This window comes from Rutidosis leptorrhynchoides, chromosome 7 (genome assembly GCF_046630445.1).
Source record: "Rutidosis leptorrhynchoides isolate AG116_Rl617_1_P2 chromosome 7, CSIRO_AGI_Rlap_v1, whole genome shotgun sequence".
NCBI lineage: Eukaryota > Viridiplantae > Streptophyta > Magnoliopsida > Asterales > Asteraceae > Rutidosis > Rutidosis leptorrhynchoides.
In genome coordinates this window covers 344,130,938-344,154,003 of record NC_092339.1, presented here as the reverse complement: position 1 = coordinate 344,154,003, position 23,066 = coordinate 344,130,938, and the positions used below count along the sequence as shown (strand labels likewise).

The 23,066-nt window shown below is 34.6% G+C and overlaps 3 protein-coding genes across 6 annotated transcripts; 2 read left to right on the top strand and 1 right to left on the bottom strand.

Annotated features, from left to right (window-relative positions):
- The first annotated feature begins 3,344 nt into the window (after positions 1–3,344).
- On the top strand, positions 3,345–6,747 carry LOC139857132 (protein IWS1 homolog 1-like). The gene is made up of 11 exons (XM_071845861.1): positions 3,345–3,404; positions 3,520–4,081; positions 4,520–4,639; positions 4,844–5,064; positions 5,151–5,280; positions 5,366–5,428; positions 5,525–5,602; positions 5,703–5,794; positions 5,882–5,947; positions 6,032–6,188; positions 6,285–6,747. Exons 1-11 carry the CDS (start codon positions 3,385–3,387, stop codon positions 6,381–6,383), a joined length of 1,608 nt encoding a protein of 535 aa, XP_071701962.1. The 5' UTR covers positions 3,345–3,384; the 3' UTR covers positions 6,384–6,747.
- Positions 6,748–9,817: 3,070 nt separating this feature from the next.
- LOC139857063 (cyclin-T1-3-like) lies at positions 9,818–15,054 on the top strand. Of its 4 annotated transcripts, none has more exons than XM_071845770.1 (7): positions 9,818–9,951; positions 10,841–11,166; positions 12,482–12,563; positions 13,047–13,181; positions 13,275–13,450; positions 13,527–13,678; positions 13,765–15,053. In XM_071845770.1, the coding sequence occupies exons 2-7, from the start codon at positions 10,934–10,936 to the stop codon at positions 14,586–14,588; spliced, it is 1,602 nt and encodes a 533-aa protein (XP_071701871.1). In that variant the 5' UTR covers positions 9,818–9,951; positions 10,841–10,933; the 3' UTR covers positions 14,589–15,053. The 4 variants fall into 4 exon arrangements, with proteins under 4 accessions (XP_071701871.1, XP_071701872.1, XP_071701873.1 ...); XM_071845771.1 differs by having other exon boundaries at positions 9,842–9,951; positions 10,907–11,166; positions 13,765–15,054; XM_071845772.1 differs by having other exon boundaries at positions 9,855–9,951; positions 10,884–11,166; positions 13,765–15,054.
- A 1,372-nt stretch (positions 15,055–16,426) lies between these two features.
- On the bottom strand, positions 16,427–19,043 carry LOC139858664 (myb family transcription factor PHL11-like). Its single transcript, XM_071847500.1, has 6 exons — positions 18,744–19,043; positions 18,121–18,197; positions 17,923–17,986; positions 17,761–17,836; positions 17,197–17,266; positions 16,427–16,888 (listed from the first exon to the last, which is right to left on the bottom strand). The coding sequence occupies exons 1-6, from the start codon at positions 18,898–18,900 to the stop codon at positions 16,496–16,498; spliced, it is 837 nt and encodes a 278-aa protein (XP_071703601.1). The 5' UTR covers positions 18,901–19,043; the 3' UTR covers positions 16,427–16,495.
- Positions 19,044–23,066: the final 4,023 nt, after the last annotated feature.

The window sequence follows — 23,066 nt, the reverse complement described above, 5'->3', positions numbered from 1 at the left end:
GAGGAAATTTTAACAACTTCGTTGGACACGTTCGTGTCTTTATTAGTGACCGGAGTGCCAAATTCAACGATTTCATAATTGATGCCAATATTATCAACATCACTGAAATTCAGAAAATCTGCATCCTCTTCACAATCCGTATCATAAATAGGTTCTTCATTCTCACCATCCGTATCATAGATGGGTTCAGAATCTTCATCAACAATAGGTTCAGGAACGTACTCTAGATTAAAAAGTTGTTCAACCTTCATACCAATGGTCCGTAAGGGATCATCATGATGGTCCCGTCCGAATCCGCTAGGCGCATCAGCAAATGGATTCATACTTTCCCATTGGTCATTTGTTTGGTCCGAAGCATAACGTGCATCATATTTATGATGTAGGCCCAACTCTAATTTTGCTATCCTTCGTTGCAAACGCTCAATCTCAGCATCACGAGGATCACTATCATTGCCTCTCTCGGCGAATCTATGACTCGTTCCCCTGTAATACCGATCACTTCGTTCTTGTTTAGTCATGCCTGAAATCTGATACCACATAATGCGGAATAGGGGGGATCGATGACTTAAACAGAATGAAACTTAACAAGATAGTGTGAAAACCTTCTCGGTCTTCTGTTTATTCACGATGAATAAAAAACAATATTAATCAAATCACCAAAACTCATCCCACATAGCACTCTTGTTATCCTTAAATACTAATACGTAAATACTTAGTAATAGATAAGAACATGGATTCAAATTTAAAAATAATAGATAAGACTTTTAACTAAACTAATAGATAAGGTTTTAACTTCAAAGATGCTTCTGGAAATTTTGCTCGTCTCCGACGCCAACTCGTTTGGCCAGCTCCATATTTAAAAATAGGCCCATTACATTCTCATGTGAAATAATAATTGGGTTAGGCCACACACATGCATCATTCTTAGTTCTACCAGCTGCATCAGACAGTACCCGGAAACACCTCCATTCGGGCAGTGGTCCGGGTAGAGGTCCGTGAACGAATCCGGTAATTTTGATGGCTAGCCTCAATTATTTATATTTAAGGTTCCTTGTTTTTTGCCAAAAAAAAAAAAAAAAAAAAAAAAAAAAAAAAAAAAAAATTGAATTGAAAATTGAAACTAAATATAAATGTAAAATGTAAAATCGTATACTTACTCTTTAAACACTAAAAAAATAAAGACATAATAATTATGTTACTTTTTGTCAAAAAAAAATAAACTCAATGTCTACATTTACTTTGATTTATTACCTTTCATTGATTGATTGATTGATGATTTGTATTTGTATGTATTATGATGTGTCATAAGTGTGTTTTTTTTTTCTTTCAGATCATCAGATAAACTTAAATTAACAATTGATTTAATATCTACTTTTGAAGTTGCTTAATTGTTTGGGATTAACCGAGCGTCAGCGAAAGGGTCAGTTTTTTTTGGACCAATCAGATTTGACTAAATTATTTTATATATTATTAATTTATTTTTTATCCCTAACTTCCAATCACATTTTACCACATCACTTACCACAAATTTAACACTAAAAAAAGTGACGCCTCATTATTTACCTTCAATCCATGACATTGCCATATCACCCAAAAAGTAGGGATGCCGCCCGCGGGTAACGGGCACGGGTTCTATATACCCGCGACTCACCCGTTGGGTTTTTTTTTGCACGTTGAGACCCGTTACTCGCCCACGGGTAAAAACTTTTCGCTCATGCCCATGACCCGCGGATACCCGTGACCCGCAGGTAATAATAATATACAACTTTTTATTAGAAAATTTAACTAATTTTGTTAATTATAAAACTATATGTACAAGCAAACTATATGTATAATGGCGTGGAAATTTAGTTTTTTACTTGTATATAATATTATATTATTAATCATTATTAAAATACTAGTAAAATAGCTTTTAAATTTAATAATTATAATAAATATTAATTCGTGGGTAAATTACGAAAAAGTCTCATGTATTCACGGGTCGGGTTTTACCCGTGACGTGTAGTATATACCTGCGACCCGCCCGCGACCCGTTGGCGGGTATAAATTTTTCCCCGTACCCGTGCCCGCGGGTAAGATTTAATGATTTTACCTGTCCATCGCGGATCGGGTACCCGCGGGTTACGGGGTTTTTCTCACCCATTGCCATTCCTACCAAAAAGCGCACCCGCTGCCTGCGATATCACAAGCACGGTTAAAAGTGATCTAAAAAATATGTCTGTTTAAAGTTATGTATATCATGTCACTTAATAGAAGAAAAATTTAGTTTTTGAATGTATTAAATCCATTACAACAAATTTTTATGCTTAATATTCAAAAGCTCAAATTTTCATAACTCAAAGCACTACAAGTTTCATTTTTATTTCGGGAGACCACGATCCATCACTAACCTTGAACATCTCCATTCTTGGGTATCATGGTTAAACATCTCATGGCTTCATTGGGGTTTATGGGTGTAATCAGAGTTGACAAAGTGTCAAGTTCAAGCTCGACTCAATTAAAAACTCAAAGCTAGAAACTTGGCTAGAGCTTGATCGGACTCATATCTTCAAGCTAACTGACATTTTCGAGAAAGCTCATTTAGGCTAGTAAGTCTCTCGATTTGAGTCTTTTAAAACTCGAGTTCGATTTAAAAGTTTACTCACGTAGCTTGAGCTCCAACTCTAGTTATTACCATTCTCTAAATTCAGTTAAGTTTTAAATCAATTTTAACTAGTTCAGATGATGGAAGAAAATTAAAAACCTTTTAAATTAGATATTAATATTAAAATTAAATATTAAATATACCTTAATATCGTTTTAACCTTCTTTGTTATAAAAGTAGCGATCACAATTCACAATGGAAAGCGATATTTTCAACTATAATTTTGATACATCCACCGATCTTTGTTGCTACTTTTCAGTTTTGCCCTTTAATAATTTGTAATAAAAATTTTGTGTAACACATCATTAATAGTAATTTAGTCAATTCTAATGTATCTATCAAAATCATACTTGCAAATATCAACTCTCATACCAAAGGACCATTAGTCTGACGGTATCGTGGTGGCCCTTTTAACCAAGAGGTTGAGATTTCAAGTCTGTTTGTAAACATGTTTCGTAAATTATTATAAATATTTATGTAAGTGTGTTGAGTTTGTCTTTACAAAAAAAAAAATCAACTCTCATTCACAATATTCGTCACTCATGTTTCTATTTAATTCTTAAAACCCCCTTTCCCTCTCTTGTAATCGGGCTCACATTCTTCCAACTTCTCATCTCTTTCTCTTCCAATTTCTTCATCAATCTAAATCTACTTTCGATTCAATTCATTTTATATCTAACTCTCTCTCTATATATACATACACACATATAACTTCGTAAATTCACAATTCACCTCATATAATGGGCTACGAAAACGATCCGTAAGTCCCCGTTTCTCTAATTTAGGGTTTCATATTCCGCAATACCCCTAGGGTTAGGGTTAGGGTTAGGGTTAAGTAACCGATTTCAATTTTACATTTTTTGTTAAAATTGCAGGTACCGAGATGAAGACGGCGAGCCATTGATGGATTACGACGACGGATTTCAATCAGATCACGGCGATGATAACGACAACAACAACAACGATGAACAACATCATCAGCTTTTTGACGATAATCTCGAAGATGAAATTGATGATACCGATTGGCAGAGCAATCGAGAATCAACGCCGGTGTTTAACGAATCCGATTCGAAATCGAAGCCACGGAAGCGGTTGATTAAGAAGAGTACGGCGGATGAACCGTCACCAGGTTTTCCGGTTGATGATGACGTGGAAGATGAGATGGCGGCGTTTGTTAGAGATGATGAGTATTCTGGTGGTGGTGGTAAGAGGAAGTTTTCCGGTGACGGTGGGAGTGGGAGTAAGAGGAAGGAGAAGAAGTCGAGTTTTTCGAAGTTTTCGGAAAAAGCAGGGAGAGGTGGTAGTGAAAAAAGTGGTATGAAATTTAAGGGGAGTAGTGGTAGTAAAAGGAGTGGGAGATCTGGTGGTGGTGGTGGTGGTGGTGATGATGCTGAAGTTAAAGAGATGTGGGATACAATTGCTGGTGGTGATTCAGAGGTATACACTGCATATTTTAATCGAAAATTTATTACTACTTTTTTAATCATTTTCGTTTAATTTGTGTTGTTGATTGTTGATAGTGGGATAATTTTGTTATTAACAATGACATTGTTGAGTATATGGTTCTGTAATCACACAACAAATTCCCTTTAACTTTGGGATTTTTATTGCATCAAGTAATCTTTGAATCTTGAAGCATGTGGTTATGCAGTTTGTTTGCCACAGCTTTTGGTTTTCCTTTCTAGTTATGTTCTGGGTAAACTAGTTGACTTTTGTTATGAAGGCTTGGTAAAGTAACAATCTTTTTGTTGTTTTTTATTCCCAAGGGTTTTTAAGGTGTCGTTATGGTGTTGTGTTGTTGCTTTAAACCGGATGTCGGTTGCCAAACCAAATAAATGTTTACTTTTTTGATGGAGCATTGCTCTACTGGTGTAGGATGACAAAGAGGGTCCAAGGATGCTAGATGATGACAACTTTATAGATGATACTGGTGTTGATCCAGCAGATCGTTATGGAAGTGATCAAGGAGGTTATTCTCCTAGTCGTGCTCCTCAGGTGAATATTTCGGTCATATATACAAAGTGTATTTTGTTGGCTATTGTAACATTGTGTTTTGTTTTTATTCATCTTTGCTAGAGTTGATAACTTTTTAAGTTGCCTGAACTGTTTCCTAGTTTAGGTTTACTAAAGATTGTAGACGGGGGATGTATATATGTTTTACTGTTACCATTTTCTTAGCTTTGTATTGTAATGTTGTAGGCTGAGGAGGGTGAAGAAGATGATGAAGTTGAAAACCTTTTCAAGGTGGGTAAGAAGAAGAAGAAGACTGAGAAAAGTTCTGCAGAGATTGCATTAACTGTTGAAAGTGTTGTGGCTGAGCTTGAAGTTGTAGCAGAATTAGATGCAGAACTAAATAGAAAGTCGCAACCAGCTATTAATAAGCTAAAAAAACTGCCTCTACTAACTGAAGCATTATCCAAGTAAGTGCACGTGCATATCATTTTCAGAAGTAATACATCATCCATTATATGTTTAATTCATTTGCCCTTGACAATTATTAATACAGGAAACAACTTCAGTTAGAGTTCTTGGATCATGGAGTTTTAACTCTTTTGAAAATATGGCTTGAACCCCTCCCAGATGGAAGCCTGCCTAATATAAATATTCGTGCAGCAATTTTGAAAATACTTTCCGAGGTATTAACTTGGTTTTAATTTGATTTAAATATATAAATATTAATTATTTGCTTCAATTAATCTTGTTTGTTGTTTTATTCTGCAGTTCCCAATTGATTTAGATCAATATGATAGAAGAGAACAACTGAAAAAAAGTGGACTTGGAAAGGTTTGGCCTGTTTTATATAATAGTAGTGTTGTTGTTTTTTTTTTTTTTTCCTGTTTGGTGGTAGGATTAGTTTAAGTTATCATCTTGTTTATTCAGGTCATTATGTTCTTGTCGAAGTCTGATGAAGAGACTACAGCCAACCGAAAGCTTGCTAAAGAGTTGGTTGACAAATGGGTATGTATGGAAATAAATTGTATACCGATTGATTGCTTATGTTTGTCTTTTGAGAATGTTAATGATCTTGATTAGTATTAACGGTTTGGTTGTAATGCAGAGTCGGCCAATATTCAATAAAAGCACAAGATTTGAGGACATGCGGAACTATGAAGATGAGCGGGCCCCAATCCGTCGGCCATCAAATAAAAAGTATATTGCATATTTGCATTCAACTTCTTAACGTTTTGTTAATTAACTGTAAGTTGTAAGTTGTGATCTGTTGTTCTTTTTTGACAGGCCAATGAATAAAGCTTCAAGGATGAACTCTAGAGATGATGATTTGGATTTGGCTGAATATTCCCAGTAAGTTGCTTCATTTCTTAAATTACAGTTGCTTTCTGGTTAAGCAACTGTTTCTTGTTTGACTTTTTTGAGTGGTCAATGCAGGGAACCAAAGTCTGGAACTGGAAGTTCATCTTCAAGACTAACATCAAGGCCTGAAGCAATGTCTCTTGATTTTGTGGTGCGTCCCCAATCTAAGATCGATCCAGATGAAATCAGGGCCCGTGCCAAACAAGTTGTTCACGATCAGCGTCGGCTTAAGGTCTGCACCCTTTACTTGCCATACAAGTTTCTGTTTATGGTAGTTGACCATCTTTTATTTGTGGGTAGTTGACAATCTTTTTTCATTTGATGGCAGATGAACAAGAGGTTGCAACAGTTAAAAGCACCTAAAAAGAAGCAGCTTCAAGCCACTAAGCTTAGTGTTGAGGGTCGAGGTATGGTCAAGTACTTGTAGACCAGAGTTGAGGCTTTGTTTCAAAGATGACCGAATTTTGATCACCCAGATAAATTATGGGTCAAGGCAGGGCGTTTTGGTCTTTCTGTTGTTACTTATGTTCGTGCCAGTTGATTGTTTACAGATTGGAATGTAAACTGTGATAAAAAAAAAAAAAAAGATATTACTTCTCAACTGTTGGGGTTTTACTTGATGGTTTATGTTATCAGTCACTCTGTTTTTTTAAATACAACTAAGCTGCATCGCTTTTCCTGGTGTCTGAATGATTATTTTTTGTATAATGTATGTTTTAAGGCGTCCGAATGATCTTATTCTTGTATAATAATGTTGTTTTTAATGTTACATCTATGCATTTAACATAGAATTTATTTATTGCTGGCAAATCCTTGGACCATTTGTAATGTAGTGTTCTCAATTCAGGATGCTATACACAACCTTCCACAACGCCTCTAGTGGTGGGCGTTCTGGAGTGTGTGGGATCCGAGCATGGGCTAAGAAAGGGTAGCAAACATGACCCAAAACCTTTTCTCTCTCTTGTTGCCCATATTTGGTAAAAGATGTCTCTTAGAAAAGTAGTAGCACATTACTCACAGCCTCTCCTTAATAGACTTATTACAACGACTCATCGTATCACCCACAATCATTGCACACAGTCATTACAACTACACCTGTTCTAGGGTAATTGGAATAATGTAGGTTCAGTTATATTGAAATAAAAGGTTGATAAGGATTTTTACATAAAATCATACAAAATTCATACATACTTCAAAACATAATCCCTGCGTCTCTGGATAAGGGTCTCATAGGAACTTTCAGTCTTTCAATGTATTTTTTATTATTACGCTATATTTGATAAATATTCTTTTGTCTTTATATTCAAGGCAAGTCTTATTGAATTTATTTTTAAAAAAAATAATTGGAAGTAATAATGAATGTAGATTTGGAGTTTTAATGGTGTTTGGTAATTCTTTTGTAAATGGATAATATTTTATAATAAATGCATATATATAGTATGGTGGATAATTTTTTTGGGATGAAATTTGTATAGATTTGGAACTAGTATAAAAATGAATAATCGTTTGTATATATTTTTTGGGCAAAATAACTTAAATACTCTATTAAACAACAAAACACATAATAAATACAAGCTCAAAACAAACTAAACTTAGAGTCTGTTTCGATGAAACTAGCTGGAGCTTATAGCTGGAGATGGAGCTTATTTTTAAAGCTTGTTGTTGGAGCTTATTCTTTTTATAAGTGTTTGGTAAACTAGCTGGAGTTTAATTTTTCAGTTCATAAACTCTACTTTTTTCATAAGCTACTAGAAGTAGTTTATTCTTTAAGAGCTTATGAATTTCATAAACTCTACATTTTATGTCTACCAAACAAAACTTATGACTCGAAGCTTATTAAAATCATAAACTCAAACTTCAGTAAGCTCACATAAGCTTCAAGAAGCTTGTGTGCCAAACACACTCATAGGCTAACATCCAAGTAAAACAAAGCCAAACATCCAAAAAAAAACTAGGATAACAAAGTAAAGCTAAACACTACTAAACTAAAGAGTAGAAGCCAGCATCCAAACAACAAAACCTAACCACAAACCTACAATATCAAAGAACACCAAAACACACGAGGAAGTCACATGCCGTCAGCGTAAAAATATTTTAACTCGTCGTCGTGCATTTTTATGTTCATACCCTTTTTGATTTAGAAACCGCATTAAAATTAATAAATTTGCCTTCAACTCGAGAACTTTTAAATCCTTTCAAAGTTGATTAAATTGGCTAAATGGTGAATGTGAAGCTTAAATTGGCTAGCTTAGTAAAAGATCAAAAGCAGTTATCAAGACTACTGAAATATGAAATTTGAAATTGGTCAATATGCAATATGCAACTTCAACTTGAGTATGTTTTTTTTTTTTTGGGTAAAGGATTTTACCCGGTAAATATTATTAAAAATAATAATAAAGAATACAAGAACGCGCAAACGACCTCAAGCGCACCTTGAGGCCTCACAAACAACCAGACAACCACGCTAGGACGTAAACATACAAAACACTATCAAAACTATCACACTAAACAACCTGCCTAACCACTGACACTACCTATAACCAGCCTGATTTCAAGCCAAACGTAGTTCTTTCCTTAGAGCAAGTTTTCGAAGCCATAAACTCAGCAGTTTCATCGTTATCAGCTTCAACATCGCTTTCTTCATCAATTAATCTAAACGCCTCTTTGTTCAAAGCTTCGAACGCATTCTGAGTCTTCACTTGAGAACTTTTACTTGTCCCAACCTCCGGCTTCTTTTTGTTACCCGGACCACCCTTGTGCAAACCATTATTAGAATCAGTATTCGTCTTGGGCCTATAGACCAATTTTTGCTTCGGTTTACTTACATTAAAAGTAACCTTCTGCTTGTTATTACCCTTTGGCATCTCTTTAGCCACATTCTTGCCAACTACCTGAAACCCATCTTCATCGATCGACTGATAACCCTCGATAATAGTCACCACTTTTGGAGTCTCCACTTTTGGACACTGGGCATCAGAATGCCCAAAAGTACTACAACACTTACAACGTGGGGGTTTCCATTCATACTCTATCTTTAAAGTACATATGGTTTTGCTCTTACCATCGATACTTGGAATCGCAATTTTGATAGTATTCTTAAAATCCTTGTCTGACGAGACTTCAATCAATGCTCGAGCAAAATTAGGCCTACCCCATGACTCTAGACACATTGTGCTCGTGTAAGAGTCCAACCTCATCGGAGTCCCAATATTAGAAGCTATTACACTCAACCCGGTTTCAGTAAATCCTGCTATTGGAATATCATGGATTTTCACCCATACCGGGACTCGTGTTAAGTCCTCCTTTGTTAATGGAACATCTGGCGACCATGCATTGAGAATGATAGGGATTGAACGAATAATCCACGGGCCTGATTCTAGCACTCCTTGCAATCCAATTTTCGAAGAAAACTTAAAGAAAAAGAAACCCTTAGAGTTCATCATTATTTTCTCCAATCCAAACTTCTTCCAAACATTAGTAACGCAGTTTTTCACAGCCGGATAAGCTACTCGAGTGTGGCGAGTCATGAAAGATGGCATTGTCTATCTTAGCTTATTTCAAATGATGTTAGGGGGATTGTTTTTGGGTTTTTGGTTTCTGGTTTATGTTTAGTTTAGAATTTGTTTCATCATCTTTTTGTTGATAGATGTTCGGCTGTTAGTATTCTTCTATTTGATTAATAAAATTCCTTTTCCTTTAAAACGTATATACATACATATACATTTATATTTATAATTTATAATTTATAAAATTTATATGATTAATAATTATAATCATAATTATAATGTTTATATTTATATATACTTTGTATATTTAGTGTAAGAAAAATAAAAATCTTGAAGTCTCTCACTTGAAAACACGTTTCACTTTCTCTCTTTCATTTCATAATTGTTTCTGGAACAAAGGTACCGCAGCTTAAAATAACAAAAGACGACGATAAACGCTTATCAACGCCGCAATCTTTTCTCCGACATCGATTCCGCTACCTCTCGCCGGTAATTTCTTATTTTAATTATTATTTCTTTATTGCGTCATCTCATTCGCTTCTTTTTTCTGCCCTAATATGTTTCCGTAGATATGCACAACCGTTTTCTTATTTGTTGACACCGTTTACAATCAGGGCAAAAGTAAATTTCTGTTGTTATACGACAGTTATAGTTATAATAATTATAATTATAATATAATATAATTATAATCACACTCTTACGTCATATAAGTAAAAAAATTTCTTTTTTGAAACGTATTTATTATATTTTATTTCTAATTGGAGAGCTAGGGTTTCGGTTATCATTCTTCAGTGATTGATATAAATATTAATTATAGGCTTTAAATGAACTAACTAGTACATATGAATATATCGACAAAAATATATATCTTTTCTATGCCCATCTGTATAATGACAGACTTTTAATGGTCAAAGTTACGATTTTTGCTTATTATATACATTAGGCTTTTCGTAGTTATAGTTTATGATATTATTTTCTCAGGATAACAAAAAAGTTAATGAGTTGGGGTTCCGGGGTGCATCTAAACTTTTATCTAGGACATAGTTGATCGTATCATGCTATTAGTTAAATGAAATTACTCACAAGCTGTATATGCGGATTATGGTGGATTCTAAACGTTTGGAAATGCGATTTTGTGGTACTGGTTTAATGCTTGTTTTGTATGTAATGGCCTGTATGTGCTCAGTCTTATGTTGTGGGACTTAGTTAAATGCATAGTCTCATTTTACATATATATATATATCAAAAAAAGCTAGCTTTTTACTGCACAGTGCAGCTTTGGAAGCGGACGGTAGTTAGGGTTTATAATGGTAGGTTGTTGTTTTTATGCTCACAAAACTTGATTTTGTAATACGTGGTTATGTTATTATTCGTACAGCGTGCAGGCAGTGTATGTTAGTTTAATACATTGCTTGAACCAGACTTTGCCTGCAATTTTTGATAGTATCTGTAGAGAGAGCAGGGGCCGGCAATGACTGGTTTGTTGTCTAGTGATCCTATGCATATTGGCATGTATGAAGGGGGTCCACATAGACATTCGGATGATAAGGTGGAAGAAAATGGTGGGGGCCGGTGGTATTTTTCGCGAAAAGAAATTGAAGAAAACTCGCCTTCAAGACCAGATGGAATTGATTTGAAAAAGGAGACTTATCTTCGTAAATCATATTGCACATTCTTGCAAGACTTGGGTATGAGGCTCAAAGTGTAAGCTCTTTTTCCTTTATTTTTTCCTTTCTTTTGTTCAACTCAAATTAGCATTCTTATTAATGCTGACTTTGTTAATTTGTATTGAAAGTGGACATGCCACTATCATATAATCACATGGATAGCTTGCCAATATGGTTTTAAAAGTCTCCGACTAGACCGACTAGTCCCAAACTAGTCGGGATATTGAACTGGTCCGACTAGTACTCGACTAGGGTTCGACTTGGCCTGTTTATTATGTCAAAGTTGTCAGAATTCCAATGTACTCGGTCAAAGTCAGATTAATTAGTTTAAATTCAGATTTATTCAGTCAAAATCGGTAAAATTTGGTCAAATACAGTCAATGTCAGAGATGGTTAACGTCTGACTAGTCTCCGACTTGACCGATTAGTCCCAGTCCCCGACTAGCGACTTTTACAACATTGCTTGCCTTCATTACACAAAATCAAGAATGTTTTCTTCCTTGGTTGATTCATATGGAATTTAATGACGCTAAAGACTTTCGTATACTGATCATTGGCATATCTAGGGTGTTTGTGACCAGAACTTTAATGTTAAGATTTTATTTGTAGGACCCATTTTTTCTTGCTTGAATTTGAGTAGGTGCCATTTTTTGGCACCTGGATCATACACACATGTTAAACGCATAATTACAATATCGCCCCTCCCCCTTTTTCTAAAACATGCTCTCTTCCTTACTTTCTTCCAGCTTACATTTTTTTTCCCTCAGCCTCGATGTCTAGATGCAAGGTTTTGATCTTTAAACGACTGTCAGTTTCCATTGTATTGCTTTCTTGTTCATAGTATATAAAATCGATCATCTTTACAAGTTTTAAGTTAATAAGTATCTGGGCAAGTGTTTAGTTTGGGTACTAACATGGTACAAGGTTGTAAAAGTCCCTAGTCGGGAATTAGTCAGTCGGGACCTTGGAGGGATTAACCGGTCGAATGTGATTAAGCGGCTGTTGGCTAAGATTGACTTTGATCGATGTTAGACCGATTAGTTCCCAATTTATGTTGATCGATTAATTGCTACTTTGACTAATATCCTGATTAATCCCTGTCGAACAATGGTTCACCGACTTGCTGAACTGATATGATTAATCGCATCGGACCCCTCTCATAAACCGATTAATCAGAGATTACTTCCGATTTCTGCAACAGTTTGGTTAGATGTCATGCTCACATGTTTTTTTTTTTTTTTTTTTTTCTGGGTAGTCATTAGTTGTAAGCCAAAAGAATACTCTTCCTCTCAGAATAATAGAGCAAACAGTGTTTGATTTGCATACATGGACTGAGTTGTATTTTTCTGCAGGCCCCAGGTAACCATTGCAACGGCTATAATCTTTTGTCACCGTTTTTTCCTTCGTCAATCACATGCAAAGAATGATAGGAGGGTGAGTTTTGTATTAATTAAATTTATCATGATCTAGGGCCTATTTTAATAAATGTGGTTTGTTTTTACTGTACTATGAACTGAAGAAATTAGCCATGGTTTCGTAATTTTTGACAAACAAGCTCTATATGGTTCTCAAATAAACTCTCATTCACATGTGTTATGTAAATCTGTTATACTCGGACGAGTCTTGAGTCGTATCATTCGAATTTAGTCAAAATATGACTCAAATGAAGCAACTTAGACACTATTTGCACATGCTTGTGGTCAACCTTGACTTGCAATTAGTGACTTGGACTGAGTTGACTTTACTCGTGAACTCGGAGGAGTTAGGAGAATGAAACAACATTCTCGTAGCTATCTTCACTTGTTGAAGGCTGTCGCTTCATAACATCGTCGACACATGTTCATCGGCATTTTCGTCTTTATCATCATATTAATGGTCATATTCATTCACCAATTGAGTAACATGTTTGCATTGCAGACAGTTGCAACTGTCTGCATGTTTCTTGCAGGCAAGGTTGAAGAAACTCCTCGTCCGTTGAAGGATGTTATCCTTGTTTCATACGAAATCAATAACAAAAAGGATCCCGATGCAATACAAAGAATCAAACAGAAGGTATATATCATTAATTATTTCAAATTCATGTTCCTGTTCCTGTTTTAATTTAGTGTTCCATTTTGATTTAAATCATTTTTGTTTCTTTTTCAGGAAGTGTATGAACAACAAAAGGAATTAATCTTACTCGGAGAACGCGTAGTTCTTGCAACTCTCGGTTTCGATTTTAATGTGCATCATCCATATAAACCGTTAGTAGAGGCGATAAAGAAGTTCAAAGTTGCCCAAAATGCCCTTGCTCAAGTTGCATGGAATTTTGTTAACGATGGGTACGCTGCTGTGTATTTCTTTTTGTGGTTTCGGGTCTTCGTTTTGTCCATTTTGACATGCAAAAGAGGCATGCAGGCTTCGGACATCTCTCTGTTTGCAATTTAAACCACATCATATTGCCGCCGGGGCTATTTTTCTTGCCGCCAAGTTCCTCAAAGTAAAACTCCCTTCCGACGGTGAAAAAGTTTGGTGGCAAGAGTTTGATGTCACCCCACGCCAATTGGAGGGTGGGCCCGTTATCATCTCGTGTGTTCCGTTATTTTTTTATGTTTTAATTGCTAGTTAATATCATTTTTTTTTTTTTTTTTTGCAGTAGTGAGTAACCAGATGTTAGAACTGTATGAACAAAATAGGGAGGCACCATCTCAAACGAGTGAAGTAGTCGATGGCAGTAATGGTCGTGGGGCCACTCAGAAGGTGGTCCCCACGAGACCTCTTATTGCTGAGGAAGACGGTACAAAAAACAGTAATTCCAGACCTGGGTCCTCGAACCCTACATCGTCCAGACCCCCACCTGATGAAGCATACTCGGATAATCACAGTGGCCCACCAAGAGCATCCCAGAACCGAAGTAATTATCGTGGAACCGCATACATCAAAGGAGACGTTGAAGTCGGTCAAAGTCAACGTCATCATGGACCAGAAGATGGTCACGGTTCTGAAGGACGCGCGGAGGAAACTCGAGAAAGACGGGAGACAGGGGAAGTAAAGGAGAAATATATATCACGAAATCTGGATTTCAAAGGACAGTCACCTCAAGATGTTATAAAAAAGATCGATAAAGATAAGGTTAAAGCGGCTCTTGAGAAACGAAAAAAGGCACGTGGTGATGATGTAACTCGAAGAATGGATTTTATGGATGATGATGATTTAATTGAACGAGAGCTGGAAGATGGTATAGAGTTGGCCGCTGAATCAGAGAAAAGCAAGCGAGATAAAAAACATAGTTGGTCAAAGCAGTCAAATGAGGTCAATGACGATGATCTGGAAGATGGTCAACATGGTCAAGATTTCGTCCCCGTTGAAGGAGAGGTAGGAATGTTGGATGACGGAGAGAGGGAGTATAGGTCACCTAAGTCCAGTAATCGGAAAAGGAAGGGTGGTGGGACCCCACCTGAGAAACGAAGGAGAAACTAGTAGAAGTCAAAATCTCGTTTATCATTCTTGAACGTTTCTTGGATTCTATATAATCGTGTTTCTGAGAAAACATCTGGTATGTGGTTACTGTTCTTGTTTATACTAAATTTTGGTTTCCTAATGCTTATAATTTCGGCCATGAAACTTGAGATTTCCCTATTTCGAAGAGCCTCGTTAACCGCACACCTTAGTCGGCATATTGTGTACAACCCATGTATATTACATTATTACTGTTCTAAATATTTATTTACTGATGGGGCATCCTAAACCGAATTCAACTGCATGCACCACGTAGACCTAAATTGACAAATTTGTTAGTGTTGACTTGTGAGTTCTATTCGAATATAAAATTTTGGTCTTGTGATGTGAAGTGGATCAAATTAGTTCCGAAGCGTTTTTTTAGAATGTTAAGTAGTTGGTCCGATGTTTTGTATTGCGACTTAATGGTCTCTGTAGGTAAAAAGGGAGAAGGTTTTCCCTGTTCGGGCTACCCGGGAGGGCGAGTAATCCGACCCCATACTCTCATGTATGCAGCCCAACAGGATTACTCCCTGGCTGTTTCCAACCCATCCCTGGCCACCACTAAATATTCGCCCTAGACGGGATTCGAACCTGAGACCTTTTGCAAGGAACTTAGGGCCCCAACCACTGGGCTATCTAGTGATGGTAGCTATAGATATGACTTGGAGATCTTGCTAACCTTTGATAGGACGAAATGCAAAGAACTTGTAGACTATAATCAATCTTTGAATGTTTTGTAGTTGAGGTCCCTATATCAGTAAAATGTCGAATTTAACAATTAATCATGTTCAGCAATTTCAACAATGAATCATGTCGAATTTAACTCTATATCACTAATTCTGCACATCTCATTCACGCTCGTAGTAATTTTATAGATGTCGATACGACTATATTTTCCAGGATTTTGTTGTCAAATTAGAACATAATATTTGATTTTCACACTGTTTAGAATTTTGGAGTAGATTTGCATGATCTGGATTTTGAGTTCGATATCTTAAACATCAGTGTTTGTGTTGAACTGTATTCTACATGGTTTTCACTTTTATTAAAAGTTTAAACCGGTAAATGGATGAGGTTTTTTCTGTTAAGGTTACTCCGGGAGGGCAAGTTTTTTCTCACTTTTATTAAAAGTTTAAACCGGTAAATGGATGAGGTTTTTTCTGTTAAGGTTACTCCGGGAGGGCAAGTTTTTTCTATTTGATGTCTGTGGTATAAAGAGGTTATCTCATGAAAATTTTTCTATTGGTTTCTAACTTGATCATCTTAAAATTTGAGACTAGTGAGATTTAAACGTAAGATCTTGTATCAGGATATTAAAATGCCTAATGGTTTAAACTTTGTGTACTTTAATTTGAGATGAATGGAGTATTAAGTTTGGTTTATAAAGTATAGCAATGGTATACCTACAGGTCCAGAGGCTTTTTGTAAAAATGTGGATGAATGTTTACTTATTTTATTTGTAGCTTCATCTCGTTTATTCATGATTATAATTTTATTCGATGTTACAAACAACGAATCAGTTATTTTTGTAGCCAACTACTTCTGCAGTTATGTTTTTCTTGAAGCTTTTGAAGAAAATCAAGATTGTAACCATAAACAGCCGAAGAGTTCGTAGACCAAAATAACTTTATACTATTTTGTTCACTTAAAAAATACATTTAAAATATGTTTACCAAAACAAATTCAAGAGGACTCATTATACAGAGTTCCTCATAATACATGTTAACGTTTTTATAAATAAATTTTAAATCTACAATATTATTCCAAAGTGATTTATACCAATATAGGATGCACATCTACCATGAAAGCATCCATCTACATCACAGTTTGCATCAAAAAATTTAGATGAATTATTATTGTAGAACATATCAACATTCTTATCTTCTCTAGTTTTGTCTAGTAAAACCGAGTGCTAGTAAATCTTGATTTGTCCCAATAAAGTCGTAATTGCCTCCCGTGTTCAAATCAAAACTGATAGAACCGCCGCCACCACCACCACCACCACCACCGCCGCCTTCTGTTTTGATCTTAATACCTTCGTTTACGTTTGTAATTCCTTTTTTACCGTAATTGAGGCTAAATTTGTTAACGTTTTCTTCGCCATTTAGGTTTTCCATGAGACCCGTGAGCGCTAAATTAAAGTTGGTTAGCTCATTTCTTGTTGTTTCAAGGTTGCCATTTGAGTTCATGTCAAGTGAAAGGCTTTTTTGAGCATTCTCTAATATTCCTTGCAAGTATTTCCCTTGAGTTTCTATTCTCATTTGTAGTTTCTTTTGTACCTGCGAAAACGATACGTGTTAAATGACTAAAATGCCCTCCAACCTACACTTAACAATAGTTCCTGCTAATACATATCAATGCCATGATCATAACAGGCAATTAAGTTGGAAATCCTACTCACAAAACAAAGTTAATAAAGGTTTAAGTCCTATAATAGCAAATCTTGTTTTTAAAAGTATTTCAATTTCGATATACCTTCATTTTATAGAGAGTTTAAATCTTTCCTAAAAAAGAAATTTTACAATTTTCATGTGACATATTAAAAGAAAAAACTGGTGTACTTTAGATGGGAGTGAGGGATATGTACCTCAAACTGCTCTTGTAACCTCTTTTGTGCTTCAATTTGGCACAACAATGCATCTGCAATAGGGATATCACTGTATAAAAAAAAAAAAAACACGTCTCAGGTTTAGATTTGTAAGACAATGAAACCCGTAAGAATTATTATATTATTGATGTCATACAGGGCCGGCCCGATGATTTTAGTGGCCCTGTGCCAAATTAAACTATGAGCCCCAAACACAAGATTTTGTTTTTTAAAAGCCTTGGATATTGATAAGTACTCCGTATTTGTTTATATAGAACCTGGAACCTATGTTATCAAAAATAACACCTCTACCGTTCATATAAGAAACTTGGATATATATTTTGGGCCCCCAAAAAAGTTGGGCCCTGTGCTGTTGCACAGGTTGCACACCCAATGGGCCGGCCATGATGTCATATTTATAGCAATACAAGAAATATAGAAACGGTTAAAAAAAAATTCTAAGGGACTCAAGCCCACATATTGGACTTGGGCCTATCTATCATCTAACAAGATTAGTTCAAATTGAAATTTATGTAATTGAACAGATGTGAATGGAATGTGTACCCTGGTTCATGGTTTACTCTCATGGAACTAGAGCTTGTTCCAGTCGAATGCATATTGTAGGGTTCATACGAATCACCTAAACGATTCAATACTAATCAGAACCTAAAAAATAAATTTTGCTGCAGTGAAACTAACGAAAGTCAAAATGTGGTCAATTCTCACCGCTGTTTTCATTGTTGAGATCACCATTATTCTGCTTCTTTGATTGCTGTCCGAGTCTATACTTCTATAAACATCGACAAGACAACAAATATTTAAGCACCAGTTACAAATTATATATAGATCATCTCATTACTCATTAATGTTTAGATTTGTGATGAACTAGATTTGAACTGGAAAAGGTCAATTCTTGAAGTTTACCTGTAAATGGCTCTTCAAATGGTATAATGTCAACCCCTTTAAGCCCATCAATCTCAAAACTGATTTTGGGGTTGCTTCTGTAATCCAAGTCCCATTATATATAGTCAATCAGATCAAGATAGTAAATATTAATACGTAAGTTAGAACATGAGATTATTTGATCAGATTTAATTAGTTTTTGTTCAAAAAGACTTTAAAATTCCAAGTCTTGACAGGGTTGATTATACAATCTGATAAAGACTTGGAAGAGAAGATTCTTTAATATCATCAAGATTAATAAAATGGAATCTAATTAGCTTCATCTTCCCACTTATTCAAAAATTTCCTAAACCACTTCTTTATCAAAAGATTAAAAAAAAAAATGGATCATAAAGTTCAAAACTTTCACTTTGTTAAACAATCTTTGATCATAGGCATTGAAAAACTAGTGATCAAGATTCAAAATCTCAATACTTTTGACCCATTTCAAACTCAGAATTGAATCATTGACCTTAAAAAAATGATCAACCCAACCCATTTTTATCACCTTTTTTTTTCAAAAAGGAAAAGATCAACCCATTAATTATAATTAAGAAAAAAAAAATTAATTATAATTAAGAAAAAGATATAAAAAGAGGACTAACTGTCAGGGCCACCAAGTTTAGTAACAGCATCAACAAATCTTTCATGAAGATCAGCAGTCCATCTTAGCCTTGGTTTTGGGTCTCTTGTCATCACCACACCACCACCCTCAAACTCGTAACAACCGCCACTACCGCCACCGTTGTACCGCCCATCCATCGTAGTATAACAATCACTACACCACTACTTACTACCACCCACCAAAAATTACTACAATACTTGATTATGCTCTTTTCCAAAAAAAAAAAAATCAACTTCTCCCACTATCAACTTTCTTTATTTATTATATTCTTTGTCTTCTTTTAGAATTTTGTTTATTTATGGATGGGTTCTTTCTTTTGTACAACAAAGACAGAAAGAAATAAGCAACAACAGAATGAATTCCCCCACTCAAAAGGCAAAAAGTGCTAAAAGTTTCAAACATATATATACCATGTATCTTTTATAAATTTTTGAGAACATATTCAACTTAAATCATGTACGAATTTGCCTTAGAAACAAGAATATAATTTAAGATCCAAAGAAATGTAGTTTTCTTATTAGATATGAGAATCTTATAAAAAGACAATCATTTTTATGTTAAAAGAATATTGTTTTACATTAAGAAGTTGATACATGTTCAATGAAGGCAAATTAAGTTTTAATAATTACACAATTATCCATGAGGTTTAATGATTTCACTAATACCCCCAAACTTCTTAAGAGAATGTAGGCATCCTCTATTCTTGCTAGTTGCTACCTATAAGTCACAACTCCACTGAGGTACCCATCATACAAAAAGTCCCTTCTACCCTTTATGCTCATTTTGATCATGTGAAAAGCCACTTGTTGTGCTTTCACCATCTCTAGTTACTGTCTTTTAGTTCACCAAGAATTCATGCATTGACGGACTCGGAACTTTTTTTTTAGGGGTGTAAAATGTTAAAATTTTGAGAAAAACATAAAACCGGAGGCAAAATGTCAGACCTTTTAACATACAAATACACTAAAGGTCAAACTTGAGCACATAAAGACACATAAACTGAAAAAGATTTTGAGTTGTCGGAGGCGACCGACCCCAATTGACTCTCTAAATTAATGACATGTGACCAAAGATCAAATTCCCTTTATTGTGATGCAACCGCGATATTGCCCACACCATTTTCTTGGTATCCTCACTCTATCACCTGTGATGATCCTTCCAAATCTCTTTAGACGAATACATCATTCATCGATTTCACAGTGAGGTACTGACCTCTACATGATACGTTTTGTAAACATTGCATTCTTTTGAAAAGGCACACCATAATTGAATATCAAATTCCAGGGTTTTTGACGTTTGATGATTTCTATATATAGACAATCACCGTAATTAATAGTTTACAATACTACATCCGTTGATAATGCAGTCTAAATAAGATACATGGTGATGATTTTGTGAATGCAACGTTTTCTCGAATAAAGCATGTATGACTCCATGCACATAGCTTATATCACATATAAGCAAACAGCGGAAGACTTCTAGGAACCTGAGAATAAACATGCTTAAAAGTGTCAACACAAAGGTTGGTGAGTTCATAGTTTTAATCTTGCGCATAATCTGTATATAAAGGTGGATCACAAGATTTCAGTTGTTTCATCCAGAAACGTTTATCAAATTATTCTACAAGATTGAGTACCCTGGTAACTAAACTTTAACGTTATAATAAGTACCCCTGTTTTAACATACATGTAACCAACATGTACAATACACGCAAACCAACGTGTACTAACCTCAAATAGCATACGTTTGTTTTATAGTTCAGGCTAGGGTTTCTATACCTGGAACAGATGGGGATGTCAAGCCCTATGGATCCATATATAACTAATCGCGCCCACCAGTTCTTATAACCGGCAGTTACTAGTTACCAAAGCTAAGGGATTTTCGGTTCAAACTCGGTGTAGAATTTAGTATGCACTTGTATCCATTGCGTTTAAAATAAAGTGCATGTATTCTCAGCCCAAAAATATAGATTGCAAAAACAATTAAAAAAGGGAGCAAATGAAACTCACCTTAGCAGCACATAAGGTCATTCACCGAAATGTGACCGAAACTCGGAATGCAAATTAACCATAGATCTCAACCTAGAGAACATATGTTGGTCAATACATGTCTAACAAGCTAGGTCAGGTCATAGTGTATCACAATCCAAATGCTCGAGACCGACATGCAAAAGTTAACAAAGGTCATCTCAAAAGTCAACCTGACCCAATATGATCTTTAAATCTATACATGTTTATTAACATAGTATAAGTCTTGATAATTAAACGAATTTACAGTTTATCAAACTCAAAATATTATTTATTTTAGGAGCTATATTATATTTGAATTATCATGGCAATCGAAAATATTTTATTATTTCACATAGTTTTCCAATACTTGTAAAATCATATTATAGTGTTTATAAAGCTTTAAAACATGATAAGACAATTAACTTTGACAATTGTTCAACAAAACGAGACGTGCCTTATATAGAAATTCATTTACTCGATTAGTAATATCTAAAAATCCAATTTATCAATCTCATAGACAAGCTGTTTAAATATTAATTTACAGTTTCAAACACAATTTCAATTAACGTCAAACATAATTCAGTTGACCATATCTTTTAATCCATTCATCGAAATCACGCGATTTCTAAATGAAAAGTTAATAATTTTTCGCCAGCTTTCCAAAAACATGCATATCATATACATTATATCAGTAGCATATGTATCGAATTCGTGATTCATCATAAACTATCTAATGACAAAATTAAACATACAAGCATGCATAATCATATATACTCGAGCACTAGACATGGATACACTATTAATATATAAAAGATAAGATATGAATGCTCACGTATCAATATTGTGATTCAATATTGTAGGAAGGTACGTAGACGCAACGGAGATGATAAACGCTAGGTTGACCTTTGACTCATGATCAAAACCCGCGAGCAATACCCATAACCTCCTTAGCTATAACCCGTAATTTCCTTAGCTCTAACCCGTTTTGAAATTACCCGAACAGCACTCCGTCGTAGTATTTTATGTATAAATAATAATACTACTACTAACAACAATGATTAATAATAATAATATTAATCTCATTAATAATAATAATATTAATAATAATTATTATTATTTTTATTTATATATATAGAGAGATCAGAGATAGATAGAAGAGGGAGTGATAAACTGGAACGAAATCGGACAAACTTATAGACATTTTTCTCACATAACCGATGATTGATAATAATTTAAATAATAATATAATATAATATAATATAATATAATATAATATAATAATATAATATATATAAAACGTGTTAAAATAGTGAAAAACAGTAAAGCCGCCTCAATTATTTAAACATTACGCGTTTCGCGTAAAGTTTACAAATTCTGCGTAATGTTTTGAAACATTACGCGTTTCGCGTACATGGGTACGCGATCCGCGTATGGTGTCTTCACGAAAGTTGTAGATTTTTGAGTTACGGTCGTTTGGACACCGGAATCACCTTTTTTCGAGTCAGTATGATTTAGTTATGATTTTTCTCGTGCAAGTGCGCAGGTTTAGTGATTTCCATCATTTTAACTTGAAATCTTGAGATGAAATATTATAGTCTTTTGGTGCTCTTTAGAAATCTTTATTTTATCTTTATTTTTATTTTCATATCATTGAAAATCCATAAAAATATTTTATAATCAAATTCTATTATATATAAAAAAAATGTTATCAAATAATACTATAAAGTTTAGTTTTTCCAAAACTACGTATATTAAAAATTATTTTATTCAAAGGTTTAAATAATAGAAATTGTTATATCTTAAAACATTTTCATTTCATAAAGTAAAATCATATAATATATAAGTTATAATGGTTTCCAGTTTTTACTTACAGTTTATTCGTGAATCGTAGGATTAAGTCCAATGGACAATTAAACGTATGAAATTGTTTTAAATCAACATATCCATTTTCTTATTTTGTCGACATCCATTTACATTTCATGTTCTTACTATAAATTTTATGGAAGTTAAATAATTAACTTATCAAGAGTCACGAGAAAGTTATTGTAAAGCATGCATTGAAAATTAAGCAGGAATCTCTACTAACTTTTGTCCAGTTACCGTTAATTGACACTTTTGTTCTTACTTGTAAATCACTTTACCAATCATTCCGAATACCGTTAAAAAGGAAAGGTTTCCTAAATCAAAGTGGACCTTTCAACAGAGACTCATAATCATACAATGTATCTGATAAATCAATCATTTGATATTATCTTTTAATTCCGTTGAAAAATATCTTGAAATAATTACGTTCA

Excerpts from the sequence above, each read along its gene's own strand:
- LOC139858664 (XM_071847500.1), bottom strand. The coding sequence starts at position 18,900 with ATGGATGGGCGGTACAACGGTGGCGGTAGTGGCGGTTGTTACGAGTTT. Across the intron at positions 18,198-18,743 it reads TAAACTTGGTGGCCCTGACA|AAGCAACCCCAAAATCAGTT; the intron begins GTTAGTCCTCTT and ends CTTGGATTACAG. Across the intron at positions 17,267-17,760 it reads AGAGTAAACCATGAACCAGG|TGATATCCCTATTGCAGATG; the intron begins GTACACATTCCA and ends TTTTTTATACAG.
- LOC139857132 (XM_071845861.1), top strand. The coding sequence starts at position 3,385 with ATGGGCTACGAAAACGATCC. Across the intron at positions 5,429-5,524 it reads AAAAAAGTGGACTTGGAAAG|GTCATTATGTTCTTGTCGAA; the intron begins GTTTGGCCTGTT and ends TTGTTTATTCAG. Across the intron at positions 5,603-5,702 it reads AAGAGTTGGTTGACAAATGG|AGTCGGCCAATATTCAATAA; the intron begins GTATGTATGGAA and ends GTTGTAATGCAG.
- LOC139857063 (XM_071845771.1), top strand. The coding sequence starts at position 10,934 with ATGACTGGTTTGTTGTCTAGTGATCCTATGCATATTGGCATGTATGAA. Across the intron at positions 12,564-13,046 it reads ATGCAAAGAATGATAGGAGG|ACAGTTGCAACTGTCTGCAT; the intron begins GTGAGTTTTGTA and ends TTTGCATTGCAG. Across the intron at positions 13,182-13,274 it reads TACAAAGAATCAAACAGAAG|GAAGTGTATGAACAACAAAA; the intron begins GTATATATCATT and ends TTTCTTTTTCAG.